At 39.3% G+C, this 24352-nt stretch overlaps 1 protein-coding gene across 1 annotated transcript; it reads right to left on the reverse strand.

The window, feature by feature from the left end:
* Nucleotides 1-4044: 4044 nt before the first annotated feature.
* Nucleotides 4045-23389, reverse strand: LOC311047070 (uncharacterized protein; the record flags this gene model as incomplete). The annotated part of the gene is made up of 10 exons (XM_084059655.1): nt 4045-4086; nt 8590-8729; nt 14343-14409; nt 16667-16778; nt 16929-16976; nt 20455-20534; nt 21852-21951; nt 22090-22191; nt 22958-23089; nt 23268-23389. The coding sequence occupies 10 exons, from the start codon at nt 23387-23389 to the stop codon at nt 4045-4047; spliced, it is 945 nt and encodes a 314-aa protein (XP_083915781.1).
* Between the last annotated feature and the right edge of the window lie 963 nt (nt 23390-24352).

Consider the following 24352-nt stretch of genomic DNA (forward strand, 5'->3'; position numbering starts at 1 on the left):
TGTGTGTGTGTGTGTGTGTGTGTGTGTGTGAGTGAGTGCGTGCGTGTGTCAGTGGTGGAAAAAGTACTCAAATGTTTTACTTAAGTAAAAGTATCAAAACTGCAATGCATAGTAAGTAAAAGTAAAGCAAAAGTCAGAAGTTCAAAATTTACTTGAGTAAAGGTACAAAAGTATTGGTATCAAAATGTAAAGTAAAAGTACTAAAATGTTTGAAATTAGCCGATCTACAAGCCCACAACGTGCCGCGATGCAACGCGTTGGGGGCTTGTAGATCTGCTATTTTCAAATAGCCTCTGTATAAAATATGGCTAAAGTGGATAATGTATGTTTTATAATGTAATAATTGATATCTGCAAAGTAACTAGTAACTAAAGTTTTAAAATAATTGTAGTGGAGTAAAAGTAAAAGTATAGACAATTGGAAATACTCCAGTAAAGTAAAAGTACCTCAAAATTGTACTTGGTACAGTACTTGAGTAAATGCACTTAGTTACTTTACACCACTGCCTAGAGAACATTTTTATTTTGATTGATTGATTGAATACTGTATGAAGAGTTCGCAAAAAGGATTACACAAAAAGGCTTGTTTCCATTGTGGTCCTGTGTATTCAATTAATCAAGACAAATCTATTAGGAACTGCAGGTAGGCTAAAGCAGGTGTTAACACTAGCATGACTGAGGTTTCATTTATACCTACACAGCCTGAAATACGATCATTTTGATCCCCAAATAAGGCTATCCTATTGGCTACTGTCTCACCTCTGTGCTCCAGACCAGCTCACAGCTTCTCCCCCAAACCGTGGGGGGTTCCATTGTCTTCTAAATAGCCATTAACATCTCAATTGCACTCTGCTCAGTCAGTGAACCCACATAATGTTGTTGTTGTTGTAGGCAGGCACAAAATATATAAAATAGTAATGTAGTATATATATATATATATAAAATAGTATTATAAAATGTAACTGCAGATTCTGTAACATGAAGCCTATATGAAGCTGAAGCCACTGTCTAATGTGACTATCTCCATTGTCCAAATCACATGGATATCTCTTGACAAACCAATATTAGTATTATTCATAATAATACTATTCACATTATTTGCCTATTATGCCTAAGCGTAAAGTGTCTCCTTCTATCATCACTTTCCACGTCGCTGACAACAGCGCAACACGTGAACACGTTGGTATGTTTCCACGTGTGACCAATCCTGCGCAAAATATCTGATCTACAAGCACAAAACAGTTGCTACGTGACAAGCTGTATGCTTGTAGATCTATTATTTTTCCGCTGCTTTGCAATGAAAGTGAAAGTTGAAACGGGTTGCCAAATCTTGAGAGAGAAATAAGCAGGCAGGTCTATGAAAATGTTACTGCATGCGTTTTGCCCTGAGAAAACAGTGAGACATGAAGCATTGTCAAATGAAATTGAATTCTTAACTATATATATAACTAGTAACTAAAGTTTTCAAATAGCCTAATTGTAGTGGAGTAAAAGTATGCATGAAGCTAATCTAAACAATATGAAAAGATATTTATAAAGTAACTAGTAACTAAAGTTTTCAAATAATTGTAGTGGAGTAAAAGTACAAGATTTGCCTCTGAGCTGTAGTGGAGTAGAAAAGTATTACCATTATATTGTAATTATATGGGTAATAATAATAATAATAATAATAATAGAAAGACGTGAAAAACAAGCCCAAAGTCGCTTATAATAAGCAGACATGGCAACATAGACTCGCAGTGCAGCAGTTCTCTGCTGCGCTGCGGGCCGCTCTGCGGGGGGTAAACGAGGTGTAAAGTGCTCTACCCTGGGGGAGAGAGGGGGAGAGCGGTCAATTTAGCCAAAATATGACGACTGGGATGGTATATATGGTATATAATTCATATTTATAATACGTTTCAGAAAAGAAAAAAAACGGAGATGATTTGAAACAAATATTTAGGAAAAGTCATGAAAGGGGAACTTTCTCAGAGCTTCGTGAGAGAAGATAATCCACTTTAAATTCTCAAAATCGGTCATGTTGATGGCTTAGTCATGCAAGTGTTAACAGCCCTCATGATGCTTACACCAAAATGCAAGACGAGATGTGATGTTCCTGCTTCTTGGCTCGTCTCCCTTCTGGCTCCCAACCTGTGGAACAAACTCCCCATTAAAGTTAGAACTGCAGACTCACTCCCAATCTTCCGCCGTAATCAAAAGACTCACCTATTCAGACTGTACCTTAACCCGTAGCACTTGCCCTAGCCTTGACGACCTAGCTTGCAGGTTTATGCACAGGCTAAAATGTAATATAGATAGCATGTAGACAGATGCCAGGTTCATTTTTAGACCTGGTATCCTATAATTTGTATAGTTTCAATGTACATATTATAGATTCTTTTTAATATTATACTGTTTAGACCTTCTGATGTCTGTTGGCCTCATGGACCGACCACAACCCTCTCACCTTCCGTGCTCTGATAAATGTCCACAGAGCTTAAAGTTGTCACATGAATCACCCAGGATACAATCACTATTATGCACCTTTAAATGAGTTACTAACTGTGGAGAAGCTCACATTCCAAATCATGTCTATAATGGCTCTTTATCACAAAGTTGACAAATAATCATAATAACAAAATAATAATTAAGAATAACAATTTAAGTAACATTTACAACTTAGCTGTAAATTGAGTAAATTGATTTACTCACCACACCCGTTCACATTTACACACATCAAGGGCTGAATAGAAAAGAAGGCAAGTAGAGTCTTGATAAAGAACAAAAGTTTTACTTGAAAATACAGAATAATTGATTACAGAAACTTTTGAAATATCAACAACAATTTAATTCCGAAATTCTAAAATAATATTTGTAGTATAGGCTCTATAATAATCTATATAGAGGCAGGATTCCAGGGGTCCAGGATTAAATACATTGCACCCAGGAGAAACTATTGTCTTAGAATTCTGGTTGACAATAGTTGTAATAGAAATTCAACAGTCTGTATTCCTTTAGCATCAAAAAGCCGCCCATCTCTGCAAAGTCCAAGCTTCCATAATAATCTAGAGTCCATGATCATCTTAAAGGTCCTGTGGAGACTTTGGTCAGAAAAGTTCTCTGTTAATAAACTCACCACATCCCTATGCAATCTCTGCTTGTTTGTTGTTGTTTCTTTTACGAATGATCATAGCGCCTTGAAGAATGTCCAAAAAAGTACATTCCAGTCGAGAATCCAAAATGTTCTTTCCGCTTAAGATTGTTTTAGTGCCCAGGCAAAGAGGACGAGATAGCCAATGAATAGGAAAGGAAATTAGATTTTAGTAGTTTACTACGATATGTGTCCACTGTGCATAGTCAAAAGGTCTGTTGTACATTGTATGTATCACCAGATGTCCTGTCAGGATGGAACAGGGAGTAGGTGGTACAGATGTCTTCTTATCATGATATATATGCTGGCGGTGAGGAAGCCAGAGGGACATGGAGCTCTCTCAGAACAGCTCATGGTATTTGTACCATAACTCCCTCTTTTCCAGTAGACTGTGTTGAAGATATCGTCTGGGTTTAGTGCAAACTGGAGTGAAGAGACCAGGTCAAAAGGCAGCTGAGTGTTAGGAGGCGTTGGAAAGCGTCTGCTGCCGACAAATTGTTGTCGGATAGCTTCGTTCCATCGGGTCGGACCTCTATCGACCTGAACATGAGAAACCAAACTTGCTCGATTGGAGACTAGACTAGAGCCCGTTGTCAGCCCTGAGCTGGTGGAGAATGCTATGTATTTTTTGTTTTAGTGCGGGTGAAAAAGCTTTGCTGTTGCCGGATTATGTGAGGAAAACAAGCAACCAGGTCTAAAAACAAGCCCAAAAGAAGCGACCAGTTTCACCACTTGAGCCCTATTATATCAGCTATTTTCAAAAAAATAATCTTGAAAGCCAGCCCAAAATGAGGAACTACACTTCAGAAACAAACAAAAGCAACTTTACAGGAAAACAAGCCCAAGGTCGCTTATAATAAGCAGACCTGGCAACACTGGCAAGATCTTGACGGTGATCGATCTGTCCCTTCCTTCTCAGAGGCACTGTGGGTGGTTCCAAAGTTGCGCTAGCCCCCCCTTATGGAAAAAAACAAACAAACATTGATTTCACGATTATTCACGGTTTTGGCACCTAAGCGCTAAAAATGTAAAACCGGATCCCGGTTTTGGCACCCAATGTGTTAAGTACAATGCTACAGTTTTAAATCAACCCAAGATGTTCAGAGAGAAATGGGTCGGTTTCACGTAGAATCAATATCATGCTTGAACTTGCAGCAGTTCCTTTGCTCTTCACTGTGTCGATGACACAACGTGCTTTTTCATGTATCACTTGCTTCCCACGGGTTTCATCATACTCTTCTTTGATTATCACCCCCTTCTCTAAAAGTTTGTCCAGGACACGGTTGAGGACAGGATCTGAAACGCTGTCGATGAAGCTGCTCCGCACATCAAACAGCCTGGCTTCTGCTGGAAGATCCAGTGTGCACTGAACTTGTTGTCTTCTTAAAGCAGGAGCTGAAAAGTTTACACGGCGATCCCATGCACAGTTTGAGGTGTTACTGTCTCTTAGAAGCAGCTTAAGATGCTTAAACTTAGCCTCTAATGTCACTTCAAATGTTGAAATGTAATTGTGATAGGATAATTCATCAACTTTAAATTTTGCCTTATTTGGTTCAATCGTGATGGAATCATCTTGAGGGGAAGTGGAGAGGGTGTATTCTTGATTTGGGATTAGTTCACAGGAAGGCTTTTCAATGTAAATCTCTTTTCCATTTCTCTTCCTCCTTTTGTTCTTCACTTCATCCAGCACAACGTTCCCAGGTAGGAGCAATACATTCAGGGTTGATATGGGATCATCATCATCATCATCAATTGGTGGTGTATAAAACAGTGACACCAATGCCTGCTTGGTGCTGTCAACATCAGTGACAAGACCATGGGGAGAAAATGCATTTACATTTATGATAACATGAGTTTCTGTGATCACATCGGGGTAGATCAGCTCAATGCGCCCATCATCCATCACATGGAGAACATACAAGGATTTGCCTCCACCCATGGAGAGGATCTCACAATGTGGAAAGTGTAACTGACACACAGACCCCTGAGAACCTTTGATGTCAAAGAGTGGTCCTGCAGGCCTCTTCATGCCAAGCTGGGATAGAAGCCTTCGGTCCCAGGGGACTGTCCTGTAAGTCACATCTCCCTCTGTCTCCATCTTAAACACCAGGTCGGTCACGTTGCATTGGAACAGTCCTGCTTGGGTGCTGTGGAACCTGTAGCTTTCCTTGTTTTCCACAACAATGATATCAGGTGTAATTTTCTGTGTTTTGTCCAGTAGTGTAACATCATTTACGCTGTGGGACCGCTTGGCTCTGAAACTTATCTTGTTCTCTAAACATGGAATTTGGCTCAGTGAGGATAATCTGTGAGAACGGGGCAGAGAGATGGATTCTTCTATCCTCAAACCACTGAAGCATGAATTTAGATCAGTTTCATCGTGGAGCTCCAGAGAGGGATGTGGAGAGGACTGTGACTCTGTAACAGGATGTTCTTCCATCTCACTATGCAAAGGAATAGTTCCCTAAAAACAGAGCAAAAAAATAGAAGAAAAGCAAGAAAGCAAGAAAAGAAATTCATGGATATTAAATACACATAAATAAAGACTGTTGTTGTTGTTAGGTGAGTCCTAGGTGTGAGGCTTAGTATTAACCTAGCCTCGATCTCCAGGCTTTTATTGTTTAGTTTTGCTAAAAAATAAAAGCCTGGACCAGCGCGTCGGTGTACCCGATATAGGAAGTGTTTCATTTCCCCAACAAACCAGAGTGCAGTGGGCGTCGCTCGTAATGTTGTGTTGACGGGGCGGGGGCTGACGGACAGATCGGTGAACCAATGGGATCACACAGATTCTCTCGCCGGAGATGTTAAACACGCCCCTTTAGGTCAGAAAACAGGAGCGCTGGTGCAGCCTAGTATTATAACCTGATCAGGCAACAAGAATCGAGTGGGTTTGGTGATTACGTAATGATCTATACTAGTGTCTTTTAAGTTTACGCTGTACATGGAATATCTGTTCTGAAAATAGTTGATCTACAAGATACAATGTGTTGCGACGTAATAAGCTTGTAGATGTGCAACGTTTTTGCAATGGTTTACCTCAAAATAAACATGCTGGTTTGACTACCATATGGTCAATGACTTAAAGGAGAATTTTGGACTAAAGTTTTCTTACCTTTTCTGTGATGTTATGATATCTTAGGATGAATGGTACAGTAGAACAATTTCATAACTCCATCCCTGGTCCGCCACAGCTTAAAACATGCTGTAAAGTCGCTTTTTTTTTGGGTTGCATAGTGTTCTGTCACTATGAACGTCAGATCTCACCAAAAAAAAAAAAAAAAACTATTAAAATATGTGATCTAACCTAGGCCTATCCGCACACGTTTTAAGCTGTGGCGGACCAGGGATGGAGTTATGAAATTGTTCTACTGTACCATTCATCCTAAGATATCATAACATCATAGAAAAGGTAATAAAACTTTAGTTCAAAATTCTGCTTTAAGTCCTGCTTTATAAGGACAGTTGTGAACAGTATCCTTTGTTTTGTAGATTAAATGCTCAAGAAAAAGAACATTGCTATCTTAAAAAGAACACACACACACACACACACACACACACACACACACACACACACACACACACACACACACACACACACACAGGCGATACATTTAGCCTCTTTCTTATAATATAAGAAAGAGGCTAAATGTATCTGTGGAACCGAGTGGTCAAACATTGGCCAAATTGTCAAATAATATTATCATTTGACAATTTGGCCAATGTTTGACCAGTTTTCTATATTGTTTGTTGATTACTTTTGATGCCGTAATGGTCTTTTTCTTTTATTTTTTATTTTATACATTTATTTATTTAAAAGGTCTTAAAAGTCCTTAAATTGTCACTTCACTGTCATCTTGGGAGTCTGCCATTTAAAAAAACAATAATTGCAGATTAGGTCTGATACCGCTCAGTTGAGAATGGATTTAACTCCCTACAAAGTAGGGGCCCAGTATGCAAATGTGGGGCGGGTTTATCACCAGAGGCATTTATTTAAATTCGCCCCTTGGAAATGAAGATTCCACACAGAGATTCCAGACTAATATCTACGCAGTGATATTAGTCTGGCCATGCCAGGCTAGACTAGACTGCTCCAGGGCCTAGCCATGCCAGGCTAGACTAGACTGCTCCAGGGCCTAGCCATGCCAGGCTAGACCCGACCCACACAGGTTGAGAACCGCTGCGCTATCATACACGAAAACCTCCATACCTCTCTTCTCTATTGGTGGTTATGCTGAAATGTCACACGTTACAGTAGAGTACAGTGCGTCCAAAAGCACACAGGCTGCATGATGGCTCATGTAATAATAATAATAATAAACTTTATTTGTATAGCACCTTTCATGACATGAAATGCAGCGCAAAGTGCTTTACAGAGCAAGAATACAGTTACAGTTACAACCAATTTAACAATAAAGCAAACAAAAAATAAAATAAAATAAAAGCAAAAGCATAAAACATTAAAATAGGCAATACAGTGAGGACTTAAAAATCAACCAAAGAGTCAGCTAAAAGCAAGAGTGAAGAAATAGGTCTTGAGCTGTGCTTTAAAGCTATCGACAGAGGCTGCCTGTTTTAGGTGTAATGGGAGTTTATTCCACACTGTTGGTCCGTAAAAGCAGAATGCTGCTTCACCGTATTTTTTATATGTCATTTTAGGCACCTCGAGTAGGTCAGCACTTGAAGACCTCAAGTTAGTTAGTTCTCAAACTCTTGCTGCCCCCCATAACTGGAACCAAATGGACCCGTAAGGGTCTATTTCAGGGGTCTTCAACGTTTTCAGGCCAAGGACCCCCTAGCTGAGAGAGAGATGGACCCCCTCCGCATTGTATGGAATTGTGTTTCAGATAAACGTTTGATGCTATTTTTTCCCTCTACACCTATAACTCTTTCACTTTGTTGCACAGCGGCGGCGTGTAAGAATATTGACAATAGCCGAGCTAGAAGCTCACAACTTGTGAGCTGTGTGTGTGTGTGTGTGTGTGTGTGTGTGTGTGTGTGTGTGTGTGTGTGTGTGTGTGTGCTCACACATGCGTGCACGAGTGTGTGTGCGCGAGAGAGAAGCATAGCGCAACAAACCGAGACAGTGTACAGCAGTGTCCTGGGTTTGACCCATTTCTATGGGTCACAATAAATATCCCTTTTTTTGTTTCCTACATTTTTTTATTATTATTTCACAAGGTTTTCAAGGATCACAAAAAAAAGAAATATACCATAAATTTTAAATAGTAAGATGTTGGGACCGCTGAAGTGTGATGCTCAGGCGATTCCCAAAGGCGTTTCCCAAACAGTGGGTCGGGACCCATGTTTGGGTCGCAGACCAACTTTTATGGGTCACAAGTAAATATCAAAAATAAAATATTCCTACAATTATAATATATAATATAATTTCAAAAGATTAAAAAAAGTAAAAAAAAATAACATCTACCAAATGGGTTCCCAGATTGGCAAAATTATAATAACCTTGCCACGAGGAGGAAGGGGAGGTGTTGATGTCTGATCCATGGACTTCATCTCCATCTGACCAGACTGTTTCATGCTCACTTTCTCCTGGTACAACTCATCACTGTCATCACTGACATCACTGTCATCACTGTCCATCTCTACAGAAGAGCAACAAACAAACAAACATTCATTAGACATGATAAGTAATAGAAGACAAGAGGTCTGATTCATTGTTTTATGACTGTACTTGAATATCACTGTAAACTAAATTAACCATATTCACACAGCCGCCATTTTGTTCTTACATCATACTTGGAGGTTAGCCCCTCCCCCTCCAGTATGAAGTAAGAGTTAAATGGACACAGTGTGAACATGTTAGTTTAACCACATCAACCCTAGACTCACTATCCACCTGTTTCCGCGGGTAGTTTCCTGATGAGTGGGAAACATCCTGCGGAGCATGCACGTGCACACATAGACATCAAAGGGGGCTTGAGCCCCTGCCCTTTTGTCTGTCGGTAAAAAGTGCCCTTGTCTCCTCTGACTGTAAACTGTAGAAACCCCTGCGCGCACCTGCAGTAAAGCTTACTTAATTGAGACCCGTGCCGTGCAGTGCTCGCGCAGAATTATAGTTGATTTACAAGCTCACAACGCGTCGCAACGCCAGGCATTGTGAGCTTGTGGATCGGCTATTTTTTGGGTGCGCGATACCGCCCGGCAAACGAAGTATATTATACACAATCGAAACCTAACTGAGGCCACAACTGAACGCAGTGGATGCACGCAGAACACGGACCAATTGTTTGAGACAGATTAGGTATGTATGGACCAAAAAAATATATATATAGCTGTTAAATTACTTGTCAAGCAGGAGCCTATATCTCTCTCTCTCTCTCTCTCTCTCTCTCTCGGTGTCAGCAGCAGTGGTGGGAAAAGTACTCAATTTCTTTACTTAAGTAAAAGTACTCATTATACAGAAGAATAAGTGGCGTCGTTAGGCGGGGGCTTCGGTGGCTATAGCCACCAATGTTTTATCCAAAGCCACCAATAAAAAAATTATAAAAAAAAGTTGTTTTAATTTTTTTTTTTTATATATCTATAACCTAACCCTAAAACCGAAATAAAGTAACAAAAAACGGGTAAAAAAGTACCCGAATCCGACGAATATCCGCAAAATTTCGCACGCGCGCTTCGCGCGCGCAGGGGGGACACATGCACGCGCGCATGTGTCCGTGCATGTGCCCTTTTGAAATTCCAGCCCCTGCCTCTCCAAATCTCTCTGCACGTCTCTGCTGCGGAGGGACCGGAAGTAGAAAGTAGCGGCTCATGTGTTTACATTTGCCAGCAGAACGTAGCTGCAGCTTCACAGGTCGCATAGCGATTTTCCAAGATGTTTGTTATTAAGACTCGGCTTTTCTTAACGTCACAATGAGCTCAGGGACAACATGTGCTGTGCGTGGCTGTCATTACAACCGAACCAAACTAAATGAATGGCTTAAACTAGAGTGCTTCGTGTGGGGCACTCTAGTACACATGCATTAACACATCATGCATGATGACGTTAAGAAGTGGCCTCGTATCGCTTTGTGGAGTCCAGTTCTAAGTAGGCTAATGTAAATGTACGCATCCATTATTACGACCTGTCCTAAATGTTTTAGATACCTCCCGACACAGCTGATTCACGTAATCAATACGTCATTTATGAACCGTTATCATTTAAGATAACCATCAGTCCCTGCGTGCTGAGGTCATATCATCAACAGCAGTAAAAATGCAACACAGATAGGTAGATTAATATAATTAAACGTGCAGGCCGAAGCCAAGCACTCCAGTATTTTATTTTATTTGGGTCGGCGACTCGGCGAGGAAACACGTACTGTTTGTTGACATTCTAAGACCACCTCATGGCTAATTTGCATATGACGTTCATATTATCCCACTGTCAACAAAGGAAAGGACATGTATTGTATTGTGTGGTGGCTATTCTCACCTTCTTAATATAACTGACTGTACAAATGAGCATGGTTCTATTTGCACACTCACAATTACAACTGGTCTGGATAATGAACACTGAGGATTTTACTGTGAGAGACGCTATGCGCACAAACACGGCTTACACTTACCATAACTAAGTAACCAAGTAAAAGTACTCATTATACAAAATGTCCCATTTCACAAGTCTTCAAAATGTTAAAAAGCATTTTGAAAATAGCCGATCTACAATTTCACAACGAAAGCTTGTAGGTCTGCTATTTTCAAATAGCCGAAGTATCGGGTAAAGTGTTTAATGCATGATTTGTAATAATGAAAATCTACAAAGTAACTAGTAACTCAAGTTTTCAAATAATTATAGTGGAGTAAAAAGTACAATATTTGCCTCTTAGATGTAGTGGCCTAGACGTACAAGTACTGCAAATTGAAAATACTCCAGTAAAGTAAAGATTCCTCAAATTTGTACTTAAGTACAGTACTTCAAGTCACCTCCAGACAGATGGTCAGTTAGCTCAGTTACAGAGCCGATGTTAAAAGGCAGGGCCAGGCAAACCCAAGCCTACATGATTCAGACCTGAACACACTCTGTCACACACACACACACACACACACACACACACACACACACACACACACACACACACACACACACACACACACACACACACACACACACACAAACCTACTGTACAGTTACACAAACACAGTGCGAAATCTTTCATCAATGCATTTGTCCTAGGACACAAATCATCTTTCATCTTTTGTGCAGCCCTTGTAAATCTGAGAGGAGAGTTAATGTAAAGCAATAGACACAATTTAGATCACAATCACATCACTGTTAATTGTATTTTATGTATTTCTGTTTTGAGAGGCCTTAATAAATGCTTATGTAATTTCTAATGAGATAATCCAGAAACAGTATTGTCTAATTTCCAATGAGATAATCAAGTTGAATTAAGTATTTTGTCCATTTTAGGGACAATATTAATGGGCACAGAGTTTTCGGTTATGAATGTGTCGCTACATTTCCCACCATAGGTATTATAAATGTAACTGTGTTGTTTTACATTCTTTTGCCTAATAAAAATTTCAATCAATCAAAGATCAATTTTTAATGACATTAATGAAACTTGATTCGGCAAAACACTTCAAAAGGTCACATAGTCAGGCTGGTAAAACATTGTCATTCTGGATAGATGTAATTGCTGAGCACACTAAGGATCTGATTCCATGGCTGCCTCGTGAAACCATAAAAGCTACTATGCCACAGGTTTTCCTGGAGAATTTTCCAAACACTACTTGTGTAATTGACTGTACAGAAAGTGTTTTGCAGAAAGCAAAAAATCTGGACTCAAGAACTGAATCTTACAGTCACTACTATGCTTGTAATGCTGTGAAATATCTAGTTGTAACTGCGCCATCTGGAGTCATTATGTACATTTCAGATACTTTTGTCTAAAAGGTCTGACCAAAAAAGTCCTTGCGGACTTGTTTCCGTTGAGGTCCTTGGTCCATCTAAAACAAGCATTGTTGATGTGCGGACAAAGCTTTGTAAGCATGACACAAGAGTGTTGAATTCAAGTAGAGGAATCCCTGTGTAGAGAAGACAGTCTTCATCATGTTTTAGGAGATCCTCTGCAACAGACTGTGAGCTCTCAGGGGATGGTTCAGGCAGCACGCTAGATGTCCTGGCAGGTGGAGCTTTGGGATAGATGTGGTCCTCCATTCCTGGGTCTGACCATCATGTGAGCTCTTTGCCACGGGATTTGGCTCCTCTTAAGCCTCCATTGCAACTGGCTCGTCGTCTGCGGGTACAGACATATTTAGTGTACAATGAGATGTATTGCAGTAGTTGTTATCGATTGAGACAGATGTAATTGTACATGTTTAACACACCACCATGCTTAAGGCACTGAATTAAACATATGATTATAACATATTATATATTTTTTGTCTTTAAAAGAAATGCTTGTTTTTCTTTTTGGCCTTTAAGGTTATATCGTCACCTTCCTAAAATAATGGCCTACATCATTCTTTTTTTGTCAAAAGAGTTGCTTGCTTCTAGAAATAGGCCATTATTTTGTCAAGGTGCGTGGAGAAGAAAAAAACACGAGTAGTGCTGTGCGTGGGTGTGACACACACACACACACACACACACACACACACAGCGCGCGTGTGTGTGAGACGTTAATGACACATTAGTGTATGTGTTTGTGATCATAATTGCGTTGCAACTTTTTGTTTGCGATAGGTTGAATCGCTTGCGACACAATCACAATGAGCCCTGCCGTGGACCAGGCCAGGTCAGATTTGTTTTAATGCCTTGTAGAAATTAATCTTACCCGTTAAATGTCTCTGAACGATACCCTCCTCTGGAGGTCTCTCACCCAACAGCAGTGTTGGATATGGGTTCTCCCGTGTAGGTCTCTTGTCCACGAAGTGAAATCAACAGACAGCTTTGAGAGTTTTTTTTAAGTTCAAGTTTCTTAGACAACTTCTTTTCGCATCGGACGCGATGGAATTGAGACGTTAAGCGAGAGAAAAGCAGAGATGAAAGACTAACAAACGTTCTTGGAGTCAGAATCGCTATGCGACCTGTGAAGCTACAGCTACGGTCGTTCTGCTGACAAATGTAAACACACTGAGCCGCTATTTCCTACTTCCGGTCCGTCCGCAGGATGTTTCCCACCCAAGATTCTTGCCCCAGTAAATTCCCGCGGAAACAGGTGGTCACTATAGAGCGTCGCAGTTCCCGCCCACTTCCAGTTGCCGGAAGTAAATACTCAATGCATTTTTCCCATTGACTTTTCCGAAAATATTTATATAAATTAATTTAAGCCTAGAATCAAGCTATCCAGGATCCTGGTGAATCATGACCATAAAACGTTTGATTCTGTGAAAAAACTTTTTTGAAAACGGCAAAACAAAGGGTATTTACAAACAAAGAAAACATGTCCTTAATTTGGAGCTATTTTACAATTGAGACGCCAAAAAGCAGCACAGCTAAGTGCAATGTATGTGAAGCCAATGTTCCGAGGGGTGGACAAAGTGTTTCATCGTGTATTCTGCTGTTCCAGTATAGGCTTTGTATCATATACAGCGAGCTGTTCCACCTTGTCTGAACGTCTTGCTGAAGACGTTTTGTGTCCTGCCCTAGCTCTGTTTGAATGTCTTCAAAGCGGGACTGACTGTGCAACTTGAGAATATTTGAAATTAGTCACTATTCTCCTTGCATTAGCGAGGGCATCATGTACACTGCGCTGGGAGAGAATCCCCTTGTGAACAACAAGCGGCAGTAGTTTTGTTATTTGACGTATTTCAAAGAGTTGCCATTGCATTTTGCAATTAGGTACACTGACTGCACTCTGTTATTTGAACTGAAGCCTATCCTAAAATTAATAAATGGCTTTAATTAAAAAAAAATGTATTTAAAGTTTTTGCTATGTAGCCTACTGTAAGTATCGGATATCGGGAAAGTATCGGAAAATATCCAAATGAATCTATCGGATCGGATCGAAATTGAAAAAACCTGTATCGGTGCATCTCTAGCTCATGCATATTAGATGAACATTCTGTGAAAATATGTGAACATCTTGCAAAAATATCACCTTCTGAGCTTGTAGATCATCTACTTTTGACAAAGAGATTTGGTGTAGAAGTGAAAAAGGAGTGGACCAAGTACAGACTCCTGGGGGACCCTGGTCAATGAAGTATGATCACTTAAACCTTAAGTGGTTAAGTGTGTGCGTGCGAGTGCGTGCGTGTGGCTAGAACCTTACCCATCTTCATCTGACTCTTCTTCCTCAGCTCAGACATCTTCTCATCCATCAGTTTCCAGTATTCATTCTGTATTTCACACATCAACAGACAATGAGAGAGTGAAGCTACATCAAGCTGTTATGTTCCTTAACCAGAGCTGCCAACTCTCACACAAATGACCGTGAGACACACGCAAATGACCCTTTTCACATGCACTCACGCCACACATCATATTTCTCACACTGTCAAATCACCCCATGTGGGAAACTGTGTTCACTCATGCACCACTGATACATCCACTTCTGCCGGTATTTGAGCGATAACGTGAATTATATTATTGTATCTGAAGTAGACCCACCCAGACATGTTAGGTGTGCGTGTGTCTCTTGTATGAAGGATGCTGCGCGCATTTACGCTCATGTCATACTACTATTGTCACTACTCATTTATTATGACTGTGAATACACTCCAGTCATTCCCACATACAGTATACACATTATACTCCATTTGACACCTAAGTGATACATTCTAGTTAATTGCATGCAATCATAAAGATATATTAATGAGTTATTATTAAAGATGGCTCTTTAATTGCTTCAGTCATAAAATCAAAGTCTCTGTTTGTTAATGGAAGGTATTAAAACCATAATGTTCCCCTGTTAGCTAAGCCTGTTAAGGTGTCAAACTCCCTATTAAAATGCACCAGAATACATGCAATTATATCTGCTCTGTTAAAAAGTTTCCCAGATCCCCCACCAAAATGATCACACCCCACACTATTAAAGGTAGGGTAAGTGATATTTTTTGGTTAAAACAAAAAGTATTTTGTTAAAAGGTTAAAATACTATATTCTGATTGCTATAGAGTGTTCTTTCAGTAACAGATGTCTCCCTGTCTCTCCAGCTCTTTAATAAACGGAAAATACATTTTTCGGTAGGTGTCAAAATCTCAGCCAATCAGGAGAAAGTACCCATTTTTAAGCTTAATTTGTATAGTGTTCCAGTTCCAATTGTGTCTGCTCATTTCTTAGTGTCATAACTTCCAATATCACTTGTTTAATCTGTATCCTGATTGAGTTCTCTGTCCTGGTTGGATAAAATTGGAAATGAAACAAACTGAAACGAAAATGCATTTTCTGTTTAATAAAGAGGTGGAGAGACAAGGACACTCCTAATACTGAACAAACACTCTATAGCAATGAGTACTATCAGAATATAGAGCTATTTAACACTTATTTTAACCAAAGCAAATCACTTACCCTACCTTTAACTAATCTACACCTACCACCAGTTTCTGCCTTCACATTACTTGATTTCATTATTGAGGGTTAGATTTGGAAAATGATAGCACACCCACCCAGTGCAACGTACCAGCTGTACCTGGTTGGGGTATTACAACTGGTGTGTTGCACTGGGTGCAACATTAAGTACAACAATGTATACAAAAATACATTTGGCGTGCAGTGGTGACTCCATGGGTCGATGAAATAATTGTACAAATAATAATAATCATATTTGCTACACACGCCAACAAATCTCACTCCCAGGTTTTCTGAAAAGCAAAATAAAAGACTGGACAGATCAGGACCTCACTAGGTATAAGAGAACAGTATAATGTAAGTAGTAAGTACACTGTTAACCCATGAACCCTAGCTTCCCTATTCTGGGGCAAACATTCTGTGGAAATAGCAGATCTACAAGCTCACAAGAGCATGTAGATCTGTAATGGGACTGTAGAGGGACCACGAATAGACCCCTGAGGAACCCCGTTCAATTTAAGTATGTATGGTTTAAATTGTTAATAAAGCTAAACTGCATGTTCACAACGTGTCACAGCACGAGGCATTGTGAGCTTGTCTGCTATTTTTACTACACTTGAGTGACACTCTTATATGATGAAGTGGGGCATTAACTTATGTGGGGGGGGGGGGGGGGGATGAAAAGTGGAGAAATAAGGTTTCTGATAATTAACCCTTTATACATAGTTGGACGGGGTCCCCCGGGGCTATAACTAGGCCCGATGCTTTATTCTCTCAACACCAAATCTGTTAAAATAGCTGATCTAAAAGCTCACTGCGGGTTGCATTGTGATGCAATGTAAGCTTGCAGATCGGCTATTTTTGTCGAATGTTCACCTCAGAATAAGAACGCTATAGTTCATGTGGTTACCCATTTTGGAAACTTTTTAGAACATTTTAAAACATTTATTTTATTGTTTGTTTATTTTTTGTCACTGAATGAGGAACAGTTAAATGTTAGACATGTATTTGGAACCACTACATTGTAGTTCATGTATTCATTAGAACATGTAAATACATGTCATGGAGAGAATATTAGGTTCTTACCTTGCTGTTGTTAGCTGATATATACAAAACATATATGTTCCTCTCTATGTTCTGAACATCAGTCACCAGGTCACTGTCCTCAGCTGGGTTTCCTGTTGACATGTACCCTACACTGCTCACCAACACACAGAGAATGAAAAAGACAAAGTCAGACATCAGATTCAACTCATCATTCAATAAGTGATAATTGTTCAGCTGGTCTGGTGAGAAGATGGTGAGAGCACATTGTATTGGTTCTGCTTTCTGTGTGATGAACACTCACAGCCAGCGGATGTATAGGTCACGGCGGTTCTGTGTGATGTTGTTATGCCTAGAAAAGAAAAGAGGCATAGAAAGAGGAGGGAAAAACAATGAGGAAGTATTATGATATGATGTCATAATATTCTATAACATAATGTAAATGTATACAATGGAAATATGAGTGTGTGTGTGTGTGTGTGTGTGTGTGTGTGTGTGTGTGTGTGTGTGTGTGTGTGTGTGTGTGTGTGTGTGTGTGTGTGTGTGTGTGTGTGTGTGTGTGTGTGTGTGTGTGGTAGCCCTTTGTAGTGTAAACTAGACCCCCCACCACCCACCCAAAGACAAAATAAAATTGATAGCAATAATAATAATGAAATAAAATTAAACAATTAAATTCAGGTCCAGGTGCACAACTGAAGTTCAAAGGTAAATCAAAAACAAACAGACATAGACGAGTCAAAACACATGTCAAGTCAAGACGAGACCCAAAACACATGATGGGGGGTGATTAATATATAACATTTATATATGAGACCCTACTGGGTGTATTAAAATGTTTGTGTCCTTATAGGTCAGGAGTTATCAACCTTTTCAGGCCGCGACCCCCAAAATAATCGTATTTGAAATGGGGACCCCCCACCCTGACAAGCACTTGGAATTAGGCCTGTCAAAAAAAATCGATTCATGAATAAATCGCGATTCTTAATGCCACGATTTTAAAAATCGAATCAAAATATTAAAATCGATTTTTTTATTAAAAAAAAAAATATTTTTAATTTTTTTTTTTTTTTTTTTTTAATAAGTTAGTACCTTTTACACTGGCAATTTGTCTGAAATCAATGTCAGAAAGACTGCCTGACATGATCTGGCTGCATTGAAGTGTATGATTCAACTTGTGTGTGTGTGTGAAGTGATTTGGGGTAGAAAATCGCAATAAATCGCAGAATCGAATATCAATTAATCGCAGAATCGCAATTTTAATCGAATCGGCACCCTAGAAAATCGCAATAAATCGCAGAATCGAATCGAATATCAATTAATCGCAGAATCGCAATTTTAATCGAATCGGCACCCTAGGAATCGATTTTGAATCGAATCGTGAGGTAAGTGAATCGTGACACCCCTACTTGGAATTGTAGGAGTTGAAGCATTCCATTCAGTTTGACTCGGTTCCACAGATAAATATTTTGAAAATAGCCGATCTACAAGCTCACAACATTTTTTTCAGGTAATATTTCAGAATTGGCCAATGTTTGACAATTTTTTATAATGTAGTTTGTTGATTACTTTTGATGCAGTAATAGTCGATGCAGTAAAAATAGTAACTTTAGAAATGTGCAGATACCCTGAATACACTTATACTGTAGGCCTATGTTGGTTTGTTTACTGTTGAGTGAGAAAACAATGTTACACATTAAGCAAATCATCTGGGGACCCCCAAAATCATTTGAGGACCCCCCTGGTTTAGAATCAATGTTCTAGGTGACATATTCATAAAGGTATTTCCATTAGGAAAGAGAATGAGAATGTAGACAGTAGACTAAGTAGTCTATTGTTACAATGCACTATAGACCTCTGGGAGACGGAGTCTATTGTTACAATGCACTATAGACCTCTGGGAGACGGAGTCTATTGTTACAATGCACTATAGACCTCTGGGAGACGGAGTCTATTGTTACAATGCACTATAGACCTCTGGGAGACAGAGTCTATTGTTACAATGCACTATAGACCTCTGGGAGACAGAGTCTATTGTTACAATGCACTATAGACCTCTGGGAGACGGAGTCTATTGTTACAATGCACTATAGACCTCTGGGAGACGGAGTCTATTGTTACAATGCACTATAGACCTCTGGGAGATGGAGTCTATTGTTACAATGCACTATAGACCTCTGGGAGATGGAGTCTATTGTTACAATGCACTATATAGTCCAGGGGCCAAGGCAGATTTTGGTACCACCTAAGGTGGCCGTACATTTCCTACATGTCTCTAGTTTATATTTTGGTATGATACATCTTCCAATTCAGTAGCTTAATGACAGTAATCACTCTAAACCGGCTAATGTATCCGGTAGGATACACAAAGTAGAATCTTTGTGTCTCCTACCGGAAATACACCCGGGCATCAAATTATTGCGACAAAAAACAAAATATATCCATGTATTCAAGGCTTCATGGGGTGTGCAATTGACAGAAAATAATCATTTTTTGGGTGAACTCCTCCTTTAAGTTTCCCAGGGGGACTCTCTACCCATTTAGCTATGACCACCCTAGACCGAAGGAGGGTCAACTTTTACAAGCTTATGGAAAGCAGTCTTTTTGCAAACACCAAAAATCTTAGAAGTTATCAATTGCACACCCCATGAAGCCTTGAATACATGGATATATTTTGTTTTTTGTCGCAATAATTTGATGCCCGGGTGTATTTCCGGTAGGAGACACAAAGATTCTACTTTGTGTCTCCTACCGGATACATTAGCTGGTAGGTAGTGATAACTGCCATTAAGCTACTGAATTGGAAGATGTATCATACCAAAATATAAACTAGAGACATGTAGGAATACAAAAATACAAAAACTTTACGGCCACCTCAGGTGGTACCAATTTGTCAAAATATCAGTGTTGGCCCCTGGACTAATAGACCTCTGGGAGACGGAGTCTGTTGTTACAATGCACTATAGACCTCTGGGAGATGGAGTCTATTGTTACAATGCACTATAGACCTCTGGGAGATGGAGTCTGTTGTTACAATGCACTATAGACCTCTGGGAGATGGAGTCTATTGTTACAATGCACTATAGACCTCTGGGAGATGGAGTCTGTTGTTACAATGCACTATAGACCTCTGGGAGACAGAGTCTGTTGTTACAATGCACTATAGACCTCTGGGAGATGGAGTCTATTGTTACAATGCACTATAGACCTCTGGGAGACGGAGTCTGTTGTTAAAATGCACTATAGACCTCTGGGAGATGGAGTCTATTGTTACAATGCACTATAGACCTCTGGGAGATGGAGTCTGTTGTTACAATGCACTATAGACCTTTGGGAGATGGAGTATATTGTTACAATGCACTATAGACCTTTGGGAGATGGAGTATATTGTTACAATGCACTATGGACATCTGGGAGATGGAGTCTGTTGTTACAATGCACTATAGACCTCTGGGAGATGGAGTCTATCCTGTTACTTTTCACTCTAGGAGATGGAGTCTATCCTGTTGCAAGGCACTATAAACCTCTGTAGTGTTTACCACACATACACTTTACATGGACCAAATACATTAACATTTATTCAAGTATATTTTAAATGTATTCAAGTACATTTTAATTATTTATTGATTGTCTTTTATCAGTCTGAGAAAACAAAGCCACCAGAGATTGATTAACAATCTCTACTTCCTCTACCTAGAGAATACCATAGTGTAACCATAAACCCAAGTAATTGGGGTTAACACGTTTTTTGTAAACAAAGAAATCATGTAAGTCTGCAAAGTAACTAGTAACATATAATCACACTGTACTGGAGTAGTTTTACAATTCCGTACACAGTAGGCCCACTCATACTCATTGGCGTCTTCTCCATCAGCTCGGACCTCTTCTCATCCATCAGTTCCCTGTATTGATCCTGTATTTCACACATCAACAGACAACGAGAATCAAACTACTTCAAGCTTTTAACAGACTGTTCCTTAATATTGGTTGGAAACTTTATGTATTTTCAAAATAAAAGACTGGAGAGATCAGGGCCTCACTAGGTATAAGCAGTGATGGAAAGTAAATTTACTCAAGTAGTGTACTTAAGTACCATGTTGATGTACGTTTTACTTTACTGGAGTATTTCCAATGTTCTATGCTTTTACTTCTACTCCACTAAATCTAAAATACAAATATTGTACTTTTACTCCACTACAATTATTTGAAAATGTTAAATATTATTTACTTTGAAGCTTTAGATTATTATTACAAAACAAACACAAACTACTTCAGCCCTACATACTTTGGCTATTTGAAAATAGCCGATCTACAAGCTCGCCATGCATCGCAAAGTGACACGTTGTGAGCTTGTAGATCTGCTATATTTGGAAACTTAAATGCCAATACTTTTGTACTTTTACTCAAGTAAAACATTTTGAGTACTTCTTCCATCACTGGGCATAAGTGAACAGTTTAATGTACGTAGACCACTGTTAACCTTATGAACCCCAGCTTCCCTATTCTGTGAAAATAGCAGCTCTACAAGCTCACATTGAGCTTGTAGAGTTACTAGTTTCAAGGAAGAGATTTGGGGTAGAGGGGGAAAAAGTAAGGGACCAAGAATAGACCCCTGAGGCACCTAACCCTGTTCAATTTAAGTATATAGGGTTTAAATGGTTAATCAATCTGATATACAGGCTCACATCTTGTCACATTGCGACACGTTGTGAGCTTGTATATCTGCTATTGTCGCTACTTTTGAGATGCACGCTTGTATGATGAAAAGATTCATGAAATCATTTTACACATGGACATCTGAGGTTTCTGCCCGACAACAACGATAACCACATTAGAGTAGTTCACCAAAAAAATTACTTATTTTCTATCAATTACACACCCCATGAAGCATTGAATTTATGGAGATTTTTCTTCCGGTAGGATACATTGGCATACACCGGTCATCAAATTATTGGCCAAGGAATGCGACAAAAACAAAATGTCTAATACTTTATTCTCTCAACACACAATCTGTTTGCCTAAAATAGCCGATCTAAAAGCTCACAGCGGGTTGCATTGTGATGCATTGTAAGCTTGTAGATCGACTATTTTCGTCGATTGTTCACCTCAGAATAAGGACGCTAGGTTCATATGGTTACCTGGCATCCCTATTTTAGACACATTGTAGCTCATGTATCCATTAGATTAGAACATGTAAATAAAGCTCATGGAGAGAATATTAGGTTCTTACCTTGCTGTTAGCTGACTCATATATGTTCCTCTCTATGTTCTGAGCATCAGTCACCAGGTCACTGTCCTCAGCTGGGTCTCCTGTTGACATGTACGCTACACTGATCACCAACACACAGAGAGACAAAGTCAGATTTAACTCATCATTCAACAAGTGATAATTGTTCAGCTGGTCTGGGGTCAAGAAGATGGTGAGAACACATTGTATTGGTTCTGCTTTCTGTGTGATGAACACTCACAGCCAGCGGACATAGTAGTCACGGTTGTCCTGTGTGAAGTCTTTATGCCAGGACTTCATCATGTCTGCTGCAAAGAGAGGGAGGGCTGTGATGGCGTCCCAGCTGAGAGAAAGACAATGATAGAAAAGACAAAGGCATATAGAAAGAGGAGGTAGAAATAATGAGGAACACATTATTATGATATTATGTCATAATATTCTATGACATATCTGTGACTGTACATGTGGAAAGATAACAGTTTTTTTTCACACACACACACACACACACACACACACACACACACACACACACACACACACACACACACACACACATATAATTGTATTTGTATATATATGAACCACTTAAACCCCATTATCCGTATTCAGGGAAAACGCTTGCAGAAAAATGCAGAAAATGGCAGATCTACAACTAACAATTATTTTCCATTGTACTTATATTTTGATAAATACTTTTGTACTTTTACTCAAGTAACTTTTGAATACATACATGATACATGTGGTATTCTACTTTAGTAAAACAAACAAATATGAGTACTTGTTCCACTACTGGTAAAGTAGTAATTGTAAATATAAATATTGACAAATAAAATCAACCAACATTTTAAAGATCAAAGGTTTTGTGTACAGATCCCTGATCCCCTTTAAACATATTTTATAAAGACATAAAACCATCATCATACATAATCCAAATGTGAATTCATTCATTGTGTCTATCAGTTGAGGTTCACACAGATAAGTCCAGGTTCACAACTAAAGTTCAAAGGTTAATCATTTGAACTGTCACTGTTCATAGACATGCAACTGGATAATCAGATAAAGGTTAGGAAAGAAAGAAAGAAAGAAAACAGACAGAGAGCCAACATTACCTTGTGGATAAGCTCTTTGTCACTTTGCAGCTCATGTCTCTGCATCTTAAATCCTCAGCAGTGTTCCTGGAGCCACAGAGTCCACATTCCCAGTCTTCATCATCAGTGGTTGGTTTTGCTGGTCTTTTCATCCTGACAAATAAACACAACAAGAGTCAAGTTAGTTGTGTATTAAATCTGTGTTAATTCATTCACATCCTGCATTCTCGATAACTTCTTGATAGCTAAAGAATGTTTTCATTTGAATAATTTTCTCTTATGAGATGACATTGTCATGTTATAGTATGTATATTGTGGAGGAATCACATACAGTGTGTGTGGAGGTCCAGGTTCATTAGTAAAGTCAGGAGGTTTTCCTTTAGACACACAGCTGGATGTTGGAGACTCTGGTCTGTCAGATCCCTCATCCTCTCTCTTCGCACACTGACTCATCTTTAGGTCTTTATTAAACCTGTCAACGTTACAGTCAATGAAACAGGAAACAGGAAAAGCTGAATACATGTGTACCAGGGCATGAGTGGCAGCATGCCCGTTGAAGCTGAGGGGGAACAATGTTTGGACATATATTATATATATATAGTATAAGTATAACATGGTTCAAACATATTCTTCTAGTTATGACATAGAATAGTAGATCATACCCCAAAAAGTCACTCACAGCCGCTTTCCCTATAGCATGGGTATTCAACAGAGGGTCCGGGACCCCTAGGGGGTCCTCAGAGGAACCACAGGGGGAACTGCAAAATATTTGTGACTGGGTACAATGCTTTAGGCCGCAAGGGGGGGGAGGGGACTTGCTTTTTGCACTTCTAGCACCTCTCAGCTCCTGGTAATGGGCGTGAACAATAGGTAATTTATTTACCCTAGCACCCCTCTAATCACTCCCCTATTGACACCTTTCAGTCAGCTGTCCACTCTATAGAAATGTGATGCAACACAATTCAAATGTTGCCCACTGTTTACAACACATCATCACTTTGCTGGAGTATTTCCAATTTTCAATACTTTAACTTCTACTCCACTACATCTCAGAGGAAAATATTGTACTTTTACTCGACTACAATCATTTGAAAGCTATAGTTACTAGTTACTTTGCAGATATAAATTATTACATAATAAAACATACATTAACCACTTTAGCCCTATTTTATACATAGGCTATTTGAAAATAGCCGATCTACAAGCTCACAATGCGCATTGCGACGCGTTGTGAGCTTGTAGATCAGCTATTTTCAAACATTTTAGTACTTTTACTTTAGGTACTTTAAGTATATTTTGATGCCAATACTTTTGTACTTTTACTTTGATTGAACTCAAGTAACATTTTGAGCACAGGCCTTTTACTTGTAGCAGAGTTATTTATATTGTGGTATTGCTACCACCGAGTGCTTCTTC

This window comes from Gymnoscopelus microlampas (assembly GCF_963454915.1).
Source record: "Gymnoscopelus microlampas genome assembly, chromosome: 6".
Classification (NCBI taxonomy): Eukaryota; Metazoa; Chordata; class Actinopteri; order Myctophiformes; family Myctophidae; genus Gymnoscopelus; species Gymnoscopelus microlampas.